A 16,416-nucleotide genomic window follows, 5' to 3' on the forward strand; every position below is an offset into this window, starting at 1 on the left:
ACCTTGGTTGTAACGGGTGGCGATTTGAGTCACTGTTGCCTTTCTATCAGCTCGAACCAGTCTGCCCATTCTCCTCTGACCTCTGGCATCAACAAGGCATTTCCGCCCACAGAACTGCCGCTCACTGGATTTTTTTTCTTTTTCGGACCATTCTCTGTAAACCCTAGAGATGGTTGTGCGTGAAAATCCCAGTAGATCAGCAGTTTCTGAAATACTCAGACCAGCCCTTCTGGCACCAACAACCATGCCACATTCAAAGGCACTCAAATCACCTTTCTTCCCCATACTGATGCTCGGTTTGAACTGCAGGAGATTGTCTTGACCATGTCTACATGCCTAAATGCACTGAGTTGCCGCCATGTGATTGGCTGATTAGAAATTAAGTGTTAACAAGAAGTTGGACAGGTGTACCTAATAAAGTGGCCGGTGAGTATATATCATTACAATAAAAAAAAGCTTGCACTAGTTTTCAAGACATTTTAAAGCAACAGAGCAGAATAAAATGAAAGTCTACCACATAAAAACATAAGAACAACCCAGGATAAAAAATAAAAAAATAGTAAAATTAGTCATAAAAAATAAAAATAAGAAAAATAAAATAAAAAAATAAATAAAAAATAGCAATTAATAACATCATCATCTAGCTAGTCACTTTATCAATCATGAGGTTCAATCCTTCAGGGGCTAACGTACCCAACTTAAATATCCAAAAGCTTTCTTTTTTTATTAAACTACTGAAACCATCTGTCACATTATCGGATATATGATCGATAATTGTTAATTTCAATGATTTCCAGTTTTTTTGGTGCACCAATAAAAAATGTTTGGACAGGCTATGCAGCAAGAAGCCATTTATTATACTCTGTCGATGTTTATTTAGTCTGGCGTGCATCGTCTGTATAGTGCGGCCCACGTATTGCAGACCGCAACCACATTCAATCAAATATACCACATAGGTAGACTGGCAGTAAAGAAATGAACGGATTTTAACCCCTTAAGCCCCGAGGGTGGTTTGCACGTTAATGACCGGGCCAATTTTTACAATTCTGACCACTGTCCCTTTATGAGGTTATAACTCTGTAACGCTTCTGACACTGTTTTCTCGTGACATATTGTTCTTCATGATAGTGGTAAAATTTATTTGATATACCTTGCGTTTATTTGTGAAAAAAATGGAAATTTGGCGAAAAGTTTGAAAATTTTGCAATTTTCCAACTTTGAATTTTTATGCAATTAAATCACAGTGATATGTCACACAAAATACTTAATAAGTAACATTTCCCACATGTCTACTTTACATCAGCACAATTTTGGAACCAACATTTTTTTTGTTAGGGAGTTATAAGGGTTAAAAGTTGACCAGCAATTTCTCATTTTTACAACACCATTTTTTTTTAGGGACCACATCTCATTTGAAGTCATTTTGAGGGGTCTATATGATGGAAAATACCCAAGTGTGACACCATTCTAAAAACTGCACCCCTCAAGGTGCTCAAAACCACATTCAAGAAGTTTATTAACCCTTCAGGTGTTTCACAGGAATTTTTGGAATGTTTAAATAAAAATGAACTTTTAACTTTTTTCACACAAAATTTATTTCAGCTCCAATTTGTCTTATTTTACCAAGGGTAACAGGAGAAAATGGACCCCATATGTTGTTGTACAATTTGTCCTGAGTACGCTGATACTCCATATGTGGGGGTAAACCACTGTTTGGGCGCATGACAGAGCTCGGAAGGAAAGGAGCGCCATTTGACTTTTAAATGGAAAATTGACTGGAATTGAGATGGGACGCCATGTTGCGTTTGGAGAGCCCCTGATGTGCGTAAACATTGAAACCCCCCACAAGTGACACCATTTTGGAAACTAGACCCCCCCAAGGAACTTATCTAGATGTGTGGTGAGCACTTTGACCCACCAAGTGCTTCATAGAAGTTTATAATGCAGAGCCGTAAAAATAAAAAATCATATTTTTTCACAAAAATGATTTTTTCGCCCCCAATTTTTTATTTTCCCAAGGGTAAGAGAAGAAATTGGACCCCAAAAGTTGTTTTACAATTTGTCCTGAGTACGCTGATACCCCATATGTGGGTGTAAACCACTGTTTGGGTGCATGGCAGTGCTCGGAAGGGAAGGAGCGCCGTTTGACTTTTCAATGCAAAATTGACTGGAATTGAGATGGGACACCATGTCGCGTTTGGAGAGCCCCTGATGTGCCTAAACATTAAATCCCCCAAGTAACACCATTTTGGAAATTTAGACCCCCTAAGGAGCTCATCTAGATGTGTTTTGAGAGCTTTGAAGCCCCAAGTGTTTCACTACAGTTTACAACGCAGAGCCGTGAAAATAAAAATTCTTTTTTTTTTCACAAAAATGATTTATTAGCCCCCAGTTTTGTATTTTCCCAAGGGTAACAGGAGAAATTGGACCCCAAAAGTTGTTGTCCAATTTGTCCTGAGTACGCTGATACCCCGTATGTGGGGGGGAACCACTGTTTGGGCGCATGGCAGAGCTCAGAAGGGAAGGAGTGCCATTTGGAATGCAGACTTAGATGGATTGGTCTGCAGGCGTCACTTTGCATTTGCAGAGCCCCTGATGTACCCAAACAGTAGAACCCCCCCACAAGTGACCCCATATTGGAAACTAGACCTCCCAAGGAACTTATCTAGATGTGTTGTGAGAACTTTGAACCAACAAGTGTTTCACTACAGTTTACAATGCAGAGCCGTGAAAATAAAAAATCCTTTTTTTTCCCACAAAAATGATTTTTAGCCCCCTAAATTTTTATTTTCCCAAGGATAACAAAAGAACTTGGACCCCAAAAGTTGTTGTCCAATTTGTCCCGAGTACGCTGATACCCCATATGTTGGGGTAAACCCCTGTTTGGGCGCACGGGAGAGCTCGGAAGGGAAGGAGCACTGTTTTACTTTTTCAACGCAGAATTGGCTGGAATTGAGATCGGATGCCATGTCGCGTTTGGAGAGCCCCTGATGTGCCTGAACAGTGGAAACCCCCCAATTATAACTGAAACCCTAATCCAAACACACCCCTTACCCTAATCCCAACGGTAACCCTAACCACACCCCTAACTCTGACACACCCCTAACCCTAATCCCAACCGTAAATGTAATCCAAACCCTAACCCTAACTTTAGCCCCAACCCTAACTGTAGCCCTAACCCTATCCCTAACCCTAGCCCTAACCCTAGCCCTAATCCTAATGGGAAAATGGAAATACATTTTTTTTATTTTATTATTTTTCCCTAACTAAGGGGGTGATGAAGGGGGGTTTGATTTACTTTTATAGCGTTTTTTATAGCGGATTTTTATGATTGGCAGCTGTCACACACTAAAAGACGCTTTTTATATCAAAAAAGTTTTTGCGTCTCCACATTTTGAGACCTATAATTTTTCCATATTTTGGTCCACAGAGTCATGTGAGGTCTTGTTTTTTGCGGGACGAGTTGTCGTTTTTATTGGTAACATTTTCGGGCACATGACATTTTTTGATCGCTTTTTATTCCGATTTTTGTGAGGCAGAATGACCAAAAACCAGCTATTCATGAATTTCTTTTGGGGGAGGCGTTTATACCGTTCCGCGTTTGGTAAAATTGATAAAGCAGTTTTATTTGTCGGGTCCGTACGATTACAGCGATACCTCATTTATATCATTTTTTTATGTTTTTTATATTTTATAGAAAAAATAATTATTTTGGCATCGCTTTATTCTGAGGACTATAACTTTTTTATTTTTTTGCTTATGATGCTGTTTGGTGGCTCGTTTTTTGCGGGACAAGATGACGTTTTCAGCGGTACCATCGTTATTTATATCCGTCTTTTTAATCGCGTGTTATTCCACTTTTTGTTCAGCGGTATGATAATAAAGCGTTGTTTTTTGGCTTGTGTTTTTTTTTTTTTTTCCTTACGGTGTTCACTGAAGGGGTTAACTAGTGGGACAGTTTTATAGGTTCGGTCGTTACGGACGTGGCGATACTAAATATATGTACTTTTATTGTTTTTTTTTTTTATTTAGATAAAGAAATGTATTTATGCGAATAATATATTTTTTTTCTTTATTTAGGAATTTTTTTTTTTTTTTTTTACACAAGTGGAATTTTTTTTTTTACTTTGTCCCGGGGGGGAAATCACAGATCGCTGATCTGACAGTTTGCACAGCACTCTGTGAGATCAGCGATCTGACTGACAGCGCTGCAGGCTTACCAGCGCCTGCACTGGACCCGGAAGTACTCCCTGCAGGACCCGGATGCAGACCCGCGGCCATTTTGGATCTGGGGACTTCAGGGAGGAGACGCTCGGTACAAGGTGAGTACATTGCCTTGTACCGATCGTCTCAGGGAAGCCCGCAGGGAGCCCCCTCCCTGCGCGATGCTTCCCTGTACCGCCGGTACACTGCGATCATGTTTGATCGCAGTGTGCCGGGGGTTAATGTGCCGGGGGCAGTCCGTGACCGCTCCTGGCACATAGTGCCGGATGTCAGCTGCGATAGTCAGCTGACAGCTGGCCGCGATCACCCGCGCTCCCCCCGTGAGCGCGGCCGATCGCATATGACGTACTATCTCATCACTGGGAATTAAGTCCCAGGTCACCTTGACAGGATAGTACGTCATATGGGATTAAGGGGTTAAAAGAAGTACCTGTAGTATTCGATTTGAATTCCAGTACACCCCTCCCAATGGAAATGCAACAAAGGCACTTGGTATTCCCACATGAAAAACAACCAGGATCCAGAGACTCCGGAGTCCCGAATGGATAGGAGCTATTGTAGTATTACTGGGTGCAATCCTATTACCTAGGGTCTGATTCCTGCGGAATATCGTTATAGGATGAGGGGGTAAGTGTCTTGAAAGTACTGGATCCCCCTTAAGGATAAACCAATATTTTGATAAAAGTTTCCTAACCGTTGCATGAGACTGGATTATAGGTAGAAATAAAACTCCACCTACTAAATGACATCCTAGAGGAAGGTGACTCCGTCGATTTCATCTTAATACTCCCAATACAATCCTTCTGTGTCAAGGATTTACAGTACCTCTCTGATCCCTAATAAGTTTCTTTGGGTAACCTCTCTGTTCAAACCTATGATCCAAAATTTTAGCCGCCCCTGGGTGAGTATAATCTAACTTGTTCTTCTTATCTTTCAGGTTACATTGGGGGCTTATCTACAGCATTACAGAATACTGTAGATAAGCCCCTAAAGGTGGTGGCTGCATCCTATATATGAAAAAGTAGGTGACAGATTCCGTTTAATGATATTTCCATCATTTGGTGAGTAGGTTTGTTGGGGTCTATCTGGACGATATTTTGATTTACTCTCCTGATTTGGAGACACATCGGGGGCATGTGAGACAGGGGCCTCAGATATTAAGGGATAACAAACTATATGCCAAACTAGAGAAATGTGTCTTTACCATCCAGGAGGTGCAGTTTTTGGGGTACCTGTTTTCATCTTCTGGTTTTCTGATGGATGCGAAGAAGGTTCGGGCTGTGCTTGACTGGGACCGTCCCAAGAACCTGATGTCTCTACAATGTTTTCTGGGCTTTATTAATTTTTACTGGAAGTTTTTTCAAAATTATTCGGTAATGGTGAAACCCCTTACTGACATGACAAGGAAGAGGTCTGACTTTTCTAAATGGTCGGATGCCGTCCTGCAGGCTTTGTCCTCCTTAGGCTGGTTTCACATTTGTGGTTGTGTCAGCAGCGTTTTGGCCGCATTTATCTGCATGTGTCTTGGCCGCGTTTTACTACCCATGCGTCGTTTAGGCTTGTGCGGCTGGGTGCGGCTAACACAACGTGTTGCAATTTTGGTGGCGGCAATTTGCCACCGGCAATCGCATGCAGGTGCTTGTGGAAGGAATGCGTCGAAATAATGCATTACAGTCTATGGGAACGCAGGTGTACGCAAATACACGCGTTTGCTCACGTTTTCGTACGCATGTGTTTTTCCAGAGTAAACATGTCTAGACACTGATTAGCCACCCCACACACAAACGTAGATAAAAACAATGTGTGGGCACTGGCAGTACACTACTCTACAAACCTCTGGAAGCAGGCAGACCTGAAGCAAGAACTTGGAAGCAGACTGTAACCTCTACAGGAGAATCACAACTTTAGATAATGTGAGTGTCACAGGGTCCTTCTCCGGTACCACACAATCAACAGAGCCAGTGAAGAGTGAACAATCCCAAGACCTTTATTTAGGCAAAAATACGAAAGGTCCATATACAATCCGCCACACAAAGGATAAAATAGTCCAGAACACGAATGCAGTTCAGTAACGGGATAAAAGTCCACCAATCCAGCAGAAAGAGGATAGCATAGTCCATATACTCTTCTTTCTCTCTGAGATGCTGTGAACACATCATCATTCCACACAGGACTGATCTGTGTCTCACCTCCCTGATATTTTAAAAGTCTTCCTCCTCATTCACAAGTCAGGAGGGGGGAGGTCTCAGGGGCTCATTGTTTCAACAAGCTAGGTCAACATGTCATTAGCATATTAGCAAACCATACAGTGCTGTGGGGGCTGATATCAGATGGCAGCAACAGCCATTCATCAATTAGGAAATAACTCATCCTACAAGAGAACACCATGAAAATCAGTAAAATAGAAATATACACAAAAATGATACCCACATAGCATATCACACCATCACAGTGAGTATAAAAGTGAATGTCTGTCTGTCCTTTTTTCTTTCTTTAGTATGTACTAAATGCTGTCTATTTTTTCTTGCAGCATTCATGTCTTCTTCATCCTCATCTTCTGAGGAGTGCCCTGGCCCTGAACGGGAAAGTGAGGTGAGTACATTCCCTACTGATTGGTAAGTATTCTCTGTCACATATACACATGTGATCATTTTTTTTTCTTATCAGACCAGTTCTTCCACTGCAGCGGAAGCAGAACAGGAGCAGCAGGCACACGTTAGGGTGGCAAGATGGCGTGTAAGTATACTTGACTTTTTTTTTTTTTTTTCATGACTATACTATTGTTGCCTGTTTTTTATTTCTTCACTTTGCTTCTATCTTCCTCTTTTTGTCTTGACTACTATTCATTTCTTTACTTTAACTTATTCTTTCCTGTTTTCTCTATCTCTTACTTTCTTTCTTTTTCTTCTCTTTACAACATCAATGTCTTTCTTTCTTTTCTAGGTTCAAGAACAGGATGAAGAATTCATCGATAATGACCTCCTAAGTTCCCTGGTCGAGGAGCGAGTCCCGTTGTGGGACACCCAGGTTCAGCAACACTCATTCAACGTGGTCATCTGGAGGCTGCGGAATGAGGTGGCCCGAGAGATGATGGATGGCTGGGACAACATTACGGCATGGGTCCACGAGGAATCTTGTAAGTGTTTAAATTTTGTGTGATGCAGCAGTGACCTTGGCTGGGATCACACAACTGTGCGTGATGCGATAAACTCCTCCAAGTTTCTCGCATCACACACAGTTGTGTGATCAGGACCGAAAGTGCACTGACTAAAAATTTTTTATTGTTTTTCTAGTGAACAAAGTCAGAACATGTTGGCGTTTGATGAAGGACCGCTTCAACAAGGACCTTCGTCAGGAGAGCCAGGTTCCTAGTGGTTCTGCAGCAAGGATCAGAAAATATAATCATCACCGCATGCTGGCATTTTTGAGACCAGTCCTTGCCCACAGACTGTAAGTATTTTTGTGGTGTATTGTTTTGTGTTGGATCCCCTAATCTGTTCTTTTTCTAGTCCACAGGAGATGGTGCTTTACTTTTGTTATTTTTTGGTACTAATGTTTTTATTTTATTTTCACAGAACCTGGAGCAGCACCCTCGAACCTTGATCTGGAGTGGTCCTTCATCGAACAGCCACAGACCCGTCCCAGCCATCCAGCAGTGCAGCAGCAAGTGGGCCTGCAACACAGACTGGAGACCAGGAAGCTGGTCCATCAGGTGTTCCCCTATCCCTGTCCTCTGCCTCTTTTTTGGGGGCTTTTCCCATCAGCAGCAGAAGGCCTCGGACAGGTCACTCATGCCCGAGTTTATTCACTTGAGCTTGGTCTTCCAGAATGGCTTAAAGGCGCTGGGAGATCGAATGGAAAGTGGTCTGACTCATATTAACACACTTTTCCGGATGTCAACCAGCGCCTTATCTGTCTCGAATCCGACCTCCAGAGACCAGCACATAATTTGTTTAATCAATTTGAACAGGCCATGTCGGAACACCTTACTCCTGATCTCCAGCTCAATGTCATGCAGGCTATGCAGCAGACTCGGTACATGCAGCAGTCAGTGGGGGTATTTCCACCTCTGCCAACACTGACACGCTTGACTTCAATACCAAGTTCTGCTGCGTACCACTGCATGGCCACTACCATTACCAGCCCTGCTGGACACCACTACAGCGCCCCCACTATGCTGAGTGCTGCTGCACAGTCCACCGCCACCACCATGCCAAGTGCTGCTCCTGCTTGGTCCTTCTCCACCATCACCGACATGCCACCTCAAGCAGATCCTGGCAGGCCGTTCACCAGCACCATGCCACAGCAGCAACAACAACCTTATCCTGCCAGGCCGTCCACCCACACCATGCCGCAGCAGCAGCAGCAACCGGATACTGCCAGGCCGTCCACCCGTACCATCCCACCTGTAGACACCAAGCCAACACTCCCCAGAAGACAGCAGCGCTAAACACCGGGGAGGAAGAAGAAAAAAGCAACGGACTCTCGTACTCCCTCCCCCCTCACCTTCAAATGTGTCTGTGATGTCCGGTTTGTCTCTCCCTTCCAGTGTGTCTGTCCTGTCCCATGCCTCCTCCACCATCCCTGACCCCACTAATTTTGTCGCCCATTCCTCAGCAACCCCTTCGTCGTCTTTACCCAAACGTCTCAGCTCAACACACCCCTGTTCCGTCTCGTTTCCCCAAGGCGCGGTAGCTAATGTAATTTAATTTTATTCTTTAAATAAATGTGTATTTTTTTGCCCCTACTACTGTTTGGTTCTTTGTGTTCCGCCGCCGGCAACACACCGTATGCCGAGTAACACACTGCGCTGTACACTTTGTGGTTTTGCCACCTCATATCTCCAGGACTGAGACAACTTGAACACTGCACTGCAGCTTTGCTTCTTGTGTCTGTCATGGAGCTATGAGTTGTCAAAAACAAATATGACTTTCATTTTCTCCAGTATCTGTTCAGTTGGCGTAATGTATTGACTGTGGAGACCTGGGTGTCGTAACCAGTGCCTTCCCCCCTCCCATCACTCCCGTAATGAAACACACACAGTCCTAGGTGGGTTGAACAGGTCGGTCACAGTTTATTAATCAAATAATCAGAGAAAGGGCAATTCCATATCGTAATGAGCGGCTCGCGCCGAGCTCCTGTCCATGATCGACAGAGGAATTGGCCCAACGAGCGGTTACGACCTTTGCCCTCCTCCGCTTCTTCCGCTGTGACTTAATAAAATTACTAAGGTTAGTTACATCCACATACGTATATACCCACATTTTATTTTTTTTTTATTGCCATAGACTTTACAAATTTACATTATCCCGCGGGTTAGTATCACCAATAGCCTTTAAAAGGGAGGGAGGGTGGGACAAAAGCTTCCAGGTGTCCGCCGGGAGAAAAAAAAAAAGTTCTCGGCCGGACACCTGGATTTAACCCCTGTAGGAGTGGCCGTAGGACCCCTCCCCTCTAGTGCCCACTGGCCGGCTGGGGGTCTTCCAATTAGTGCATCACTAAGGGGAAGTGATGCTAGGGGGGAACTGGCACTGACATCCATTCCGTGCTGCTCTCTATGGGTGCTCCCCAGTCAGAGACGCGCACCTTATACAGTACCGTGTCTGCCAGACTGTGGAGACCTGGGTGTCGTAACCAGTGCCTTCCCCCCTCCCATCACTCCCGTAATGAAACACACACAGTCCTAGGTGGGTTGAACAGGTCGGTCACAGTTTATTAATCAAATAATCAGAGAAAGGGCAATTCCATATCGTAACGAGCGGCTCGCGCCGAGCTCCTGTCCGTGATCGACGGGAATTGGCCCAACTAGCGGTTACGACCTTTGCCCTCCTCCGCTTCTTCCGCCATGGAGGATTCCGTGTATTACCTACACGGGACTCCGAACCCACCCATCAACCTTAGGGCCTGTTCAACCCCATCCTGTAAACCCAACAAAAATTATCGAGGCCAATGTCCGTCAGGTGATCTCCGTCCGGTCTTAATTGTGGCGTGTTATCCCCTTGTAGCGGGTGGTGACGAATCACGACCCTGCCTCTTCCTCTCACATATTTTCCAATCCGAGCATTGAATTTACCCCTTGTCCGCTCTATGGCTTTTTTTATCTCTTGCTCCTCGCCATATGGCCAGTGGTGTTATATCCGACCACACCAGTATCATGTTCCTGAATAGACAGCTGAACCGTTCCATATCCGTTGTCACCCATTTGTACAATTCGGCCACCTTTTGTTTTCCAAGGTCATTGCCACCCGCGTGTACCACCATTATCACCGGGTGTTCCGCCATCCTTGCTATTCCAACCATCTCTTTGAACACCTGTTTCCCCTGGAGGCCTCTGATACCCCTCCAATTAACTTTTATGCCTGGGTGGTAAAGATTTGTTCCTCCTGGCCACAGTTTGGCCCTCTCTTCGGCCCAATACACGTAGGGATCTCCTACAACCCAAACTTCAACCCCTGTAAGAGACAACACATGTTAATTAAGTAAGTCGGGTCTGATGTGCAGCGCCCCAGAGTCCTGGTCGTTGCAGTAATGTCGCTCTGCCGCTAAGGGGGATGATGTTACGTCTGATTGCACTAAAGGAGTTCACCTGATCAGGTAACACTCACATTACACTTCACACTCCGGCCACCAGGGGGAGTGGTTCTATCTAGTAGGCCACTCCTCACACTCTGGTAAAACTGGGGGTTGGACAGGAAGACAGGGAGAAGTGACTGGGAAGAGCTAGTGAGAGGACCTGTCAGGGATGGGATCCTGGCAGACTCCTAAGAATAGCACAAACCAGTGAGCAACGGGACACAGCAAAGAAGGATAGAACCAGAAGGAGTCGTGCTGTAAGATCGAGGCAACATCCTTCTGAGGGACAACAGTCGGTGGCCGGAACGCCGAGCAAGTAAGAGACTACAAGTATTACTTCAAACCACGGCCGGACAGCCAATTATAGGTTGGCTGTCTCACTAAAACACCTAAGCAGACAACGGAGGCAGCTGTGGGAGAGGGGCGACTCTAGAGTCCCGGAAGAACTCCAGGCCTACCCCGTCATACGGGCGCGTCCTAGCCATATCATCTGGGGGACGGAGAGAACGAGCATAAGAGACAGACAGAAGCAGTTGTGAGGACTATCCCGGGGTGCTCAGCAGGGAAGGACTACAACACACAAGCGCTAGAAGGTAGACGCTGATTCCCACCTGTGAAGGGGACTCCTGATGTGCCTTCGGACCGGCTGGTCTCAGACAGCCCGGTTAACAGTGCCCTGGATTGGACACCTGAAGCCTTCAGTAAAGAGGTAAAGAGACTGCAACCTGGTGTCCTCGTTATTTACTGCACCACACCACCACCATTATCCACATCTATTACTGTACGCCCCTCAGCAGGGTCACGGACCGGGTCTAGCCACCGTGACAACCCCAGAGCAGAGACTCAGAGGCCCGGTACCGGGTACCCCTCGGCCCTGCGGCAGTGGGGGCGCTACAACTTGGCGTCATGAACAGGATCTACTTAAGCCTGAAGAATCAGGTCATGTGTGCCCTGGAACTGTGATTTACTGTGCTTGGACTGTACTTTATTGCAAAGACTGTGTGTTACCAATTGCCGCCAAGAGTTCCCGCCACGATTCGCATTGCCGTGCACGGAGGGAGGAGCTTTAGCTTCGTGGGCGGAATCGGTCAAAAGAAACGCGGAACGAGAAAGCGCGGTAACGTGCCAATCCAGGAAGAGGAACTCCGAACTCCAGCAGGTTAGTGGAGGAGGGGCCAGTCATGTCCGAGTCGGGAGGAGCGGAGGAGGAGGCCGCAGCCGGGGACGCAGGGGCACCTCCGGGCCTCGCTGCGGGCGAAGCCGCGGCCCTAATACAACCACCGGTTGCCGCAGAACCCGCTGCCCCCCTCAGCCAGTCGGACGCTGCCGCTAACACAAAAGCCATAATGCCCTTCTCTATGCCGTACCTGCCCGGAGCGGCCTGGCTCCCACGATATTCCGGGGAGTCGCATACATTCACTGACTTTAAAGAAGGAATCTGCAGCCTGATCGAGTTCTATCCCCTGACAGAGCCTCAGAAGGTTCATATGATAACCGGCCAACTCTTTGGGGCGGCTCTGAGAGAAATGAAGTCCTGGCCCGCCGCGGATAAGGAAACGGCACAGCAGGTGTTTGCAAAGCTTAAAGCCACCTTTGATACCCGCACTGCTACAGAGATTAAATTGACTTTCTATGGATGCAAACAGAGACCGCAGGATAGCTTACGGGACTATGCCCTTAATCTCCAGGAGGCGCTGCGGGCCATTAAGCAGAGTGACCCCGACAGCGTGCAAGATGAGGATAAACTCCTGAAAGAACGGTTCATTGAACCGTTGAATTCATTCCTGGCCATGCAAAATCCAGACTTGACTTTTGCGCAATTCAAGGATAAAGCTATCCAGGCATGGCAGGAGCGACAGCCTAGCCATGCAGCACCTCCCAGGCGTCCCGCTCTCACATACCACCAGGAGGTGGCGTCAGATGCCCCAGTTGCCGCCGAGGCCGACGGCCAGAGTCTAGAGGACGACTCCCCTGCAGGACTCCGCCTCCAGATGCAGGAGCTAACCAAGAGCGTTGCTGCCCTGGCCCGGACGGTGCAGTCCCTACAGGAGGCCCCCAAGGAGAAGATCCAGCTGGCCTCCAGACCGGAGGATGTTCCTTGGATGCGACAGAGGAGGACCCCGCCGACCAGAGGCCGGTCCAACGATCGCTTCCATGAGGATGGACGACCCATCTGCCGCCGCTGTCATCAGGTGGGCCACCTTGCAAGGTACTGTCCTTTAAACGAGCAACCCCTGGGGCAAAGGGCCAACCCCCAGGAATAGGACAGTCAGGCCCACAGCATTGGAGAGCCAAATACATTGGAGGGCAACCAGTTCTTCCTGTAGTGGTTGACGGCATCCCCCTGAATGCTTTGCTGGACACCGGTTCTCAGGTGACGACTATGCCTTATGTACTCTATAAACGGTATTGGGAGGACACCGATATTACTCGTGGCCCCGATGACGATTTCACCATAATAGCCAGTAATGTTCAGCTATTGCCACAAGTGGGGTATAAAGAGGCCACTATCAAAGTGGGGCGGGTGGAATTGAAAGCTCAGGGGATTGTGATTGTTGATATTGACCGCCGAGAATGTAATCCCATGATGACTATCGGTACCAATGTTATAGAAAATTGTCTTGCAGAAATTATTGTTTTGTTGCAACAGGTAGCCGAAACCGCTGGCCACATCGAACAACGTGCCCTGCAAAAAGAAATCAGAGCTCTAATGCAGAGACAGCAGGTAGAGCTGACTGGTGGTGAGATTGGCCGTGTCACTGTGAGTGATTCAAACCCCATTGCGATACCCCCCAGGAGTGAAATGTTAATATGGTGTCGGGCAGCCATAGGCCTCAGGGGAAAGGACTACCAGGCCTTGGTAGAACCCGTGTATTCAGACAATAGACCTACCATTCTGACAGCCCGGGGGGTGGTCGACGTGCGCCAGGGGAGGGTACCCGTACGTGTCCTCAATTGTGGGGAGGAAGAGGTTCATCTCACCAAGTATGCCACGCTCGCCAAACTGTTCACTGTCAACAATAGTGTGATAAGGACACCTGAACCCTTGGTCCCGTCAAACGTGGCGGAGGACAACGGTTCTGCAGGGCACACGAAAGATTGGTGTCGGGAATTGCATGTGGGCACTGACTCTACCCCATCCCATCAAAAACAAGGGGCTTACAGGGTGGTTCACGAGTACGAGCGGGTATTTAGCAAACACCCCTTAGATTTTGGACAGGTGAAAGGGATCCAACACCCTATCCCCACGGGAGATCACCGGCCCATAAAAGAGAGATACCGCCCTCTACCCCCAGCTCATTACCAGTGTGCCAAGGACATGTTGCGAGAAATGAAGGAGGCTGGGGTGGTGAGAGACAGTTGTAGCCCCTGGGCAGCTCCATTAGTCCTGGTTAAAAAGAAGGATGGTACAATGAGGATGTGTGTTGATTATAGACAGTTGAATCGCATTACACATAAGGACGCATACCCACTGCCCAGGATAGAGGAGTCTCTGGCTGCCCTAAAATCTGCTAACTACTTCTCTACCTTAGATCTCACCAGTGGGTACTGGCAGGTTCCCGTGGCGGAGGCGGACAAAGAGAAGACGGCCTTCACGACACCGATGGGTCTCTGCGAATTCAACTACATGCCCTTTGGATTGTGCAATGCCCCGGGGACGTTCCAGAGGATGATGGAGTGCTGTCTGGGACACAAGAACTTCGAAACCGTGCTGCTGTATTTGGATGATGTCATTGTCTTCTCTAAGACCTACGAAGACCATTTGAAACACCTGGCTGAGGTGTTTGAAGCCCTGTCCAACTTTGGCTTAAAGGTGAAACCGTCCAAATGTCATCTGCTGAAACCTAAAGTGCAGTACCTGGGCCATGTGGTGAGCGCTGAAGGAGTGGCCCCAGACCCCGACAAGGTCACGGTGATCCAGGATTGGCCGAAGCCCAGCAACCTCCACGAAGTCCGGCAATTCCTCGGGCTGGTAGGCTATTACCGGAGGTTCATTAAGGACTTCACCAAGAAGGCCGTGCCCTTGCAAGACCTGTTGGTGGGGCAATCAAAGAAGACCAAAGGGAAGAACACCCCATTTGATTGGAACGAGGGGCTGGAAGGGTCCTTCACTTGCTTGAAGTCGGCACTGACGGGAGAAGAGGTACTGGCCTACCCCGAATACGACCAACCGTTTGTGCTGTACACGGATGCCAGCAATGTAGAATTGGGAGCCGTGCTGTCCCAGGTCCAGAAGGGCAAGGAGAGGGTAATCGCTTACACCAGCAGGAAACTTCGTCCCACGGAAAGGAACCCTGACAACTACAGTTCCTTTAAGCTGGAATTCCTTGCCATCGTCTGGGCCATGACAGAGAGGTTCAAACACTACCTGGCCTCAGCGAAGTTCACTGTCTTCACGGATAACAATCCATTAACACATCTGGACACCGCCAAGCTCGGGGCCTTGGAACAGCGGTGGATGGCCCGGCTGTCCAACTACAACTTCACCATCAAGTACCGGGCAGGACACAAGAATGCAAATGCTGATGCCTTGTCTCGAATGCCCAATTTGCCAGAAGCAGAGGAAGACCCGGAGGCACTTGAAGAGGTGGAGCTACCTGCATTCCATCGCCCTAAAGCCACTCAGAACTCCCATCATGTGAGGAACAGGCACAAAAACCAACCGGGTGCCACGCTGAACCCCCTGCCCCACCATGGGTGGGCGGAAACCCAGGATGGTGACCCCGCGGTCCGTCGGGTGAAAGAGCTCTTGACGCAGGCAGGGTTGCATCCCGGCCCAGATGATCCACAGGAGACCCAACAGCTGTGGAAGGGGAGAAGCAAACTGTTTATACATGATGGCAAGCTGTGCAGGAGAAGCATCGATCCATGTACTCATGAATTGGTGTGGCAGATAGTGGTGCCAAGGCGAGATGCGCCCATGGTTCTGGGAGCCTACCACGATGGGGCCGGACACTTCGGATGGAGGAAGCTAGAGAGGCTGCTCCGAGGGAGGTTCTATTGGATTGGCATGAAGAGAGCCATTGAGAAGTGGTGTCGGGAGTGCGGTCCATGTAGCCTACGCCGGAAGGACCGTGACAGCCAACGGGCTCCCCTGCGGCCTATCATCACCAAACGGCCGCTCGAACTGGTCGCGCTGGATCATGTGAAGCTGACACCTAGCCGGTCAGGCTATATCTACGCTCTTACCATCGTAGATCACTACTCCAGATTTTTGGTGGTTGTACCTGTCAAGGATCTAACGGCCAGGACTGCCGCCAAGGCCTTCCAGCAGTACTTTTGTAGGCCCCATAGCTACCCGGAGAAGGTACTGACCGATCAGGGACCAGCCTTCGAAGCAGAAGTGTTCCAAGAGTTCTGCCAACTGTACGGGTGTAAGAAGATCAGAACCACACCGTACCATCCTCAAACCAATGGGATGTGCGAAAAGATGAACCAAGTGGTGATTGACTTATTGAAGACCTTGCCCGTAGAGGAACGGAACCTGTTGCCTGACTTGGTGGATATATACAATCACATCCCAGTAAATTCTACCAACTGCACTCCAGCGTTCCTAATGCGAGGAAGGTCTAGCCAGTTACCCGTTGATTTGGACATGGGGGTCCTAGTCCCCGAAGA

General features: G+C 47.7%; 1 protein-coding gene across 1 annotated transcript; it reads left to right on the forward strand.

Annotated features, from left to right (window-relative positions):
* The first annotated feature begins 6,618 nt into the window (after positions 1-6,618).
* On the forward strand, positions 6,619-8,959 carry LOC143774115 (uncharacterized). The gene is made up of 5 exons (XM_077261419.1): positions 6,619-6,816; positions 6,892-6,960; positions 7,168-7,360; positions 7,518-7,674; positions 7,800-8,959. Exons 1-5 carry the CDS (start codon positions 6,760-6,762, stop codon positions 7,825-7,827), a joined length of 504 nt encoding a protein of 167 aa, XP_077117534.1. The 5' UTR covers positions 6,619-6,759; the 3' UTR covers positions 7,828-8,959.
* Positions 8,960-16,416: the final 7,457 nt, after the last annotated feature.

Source organism: Ranitomeya variabilis, chromosome 5, assembly GCF_051348905.1.
Source record: "Ranitomeya variabilis isolate aRanVar5 chromosome 5, aRanVar5.hap1, whole genome shotgun sequence".
NCBI lineage: Eukaryota > Metazoa > Chordata > Amphibia > Anura > Dendrobatidae > Ranitomeya > Ranitomeya variabilis.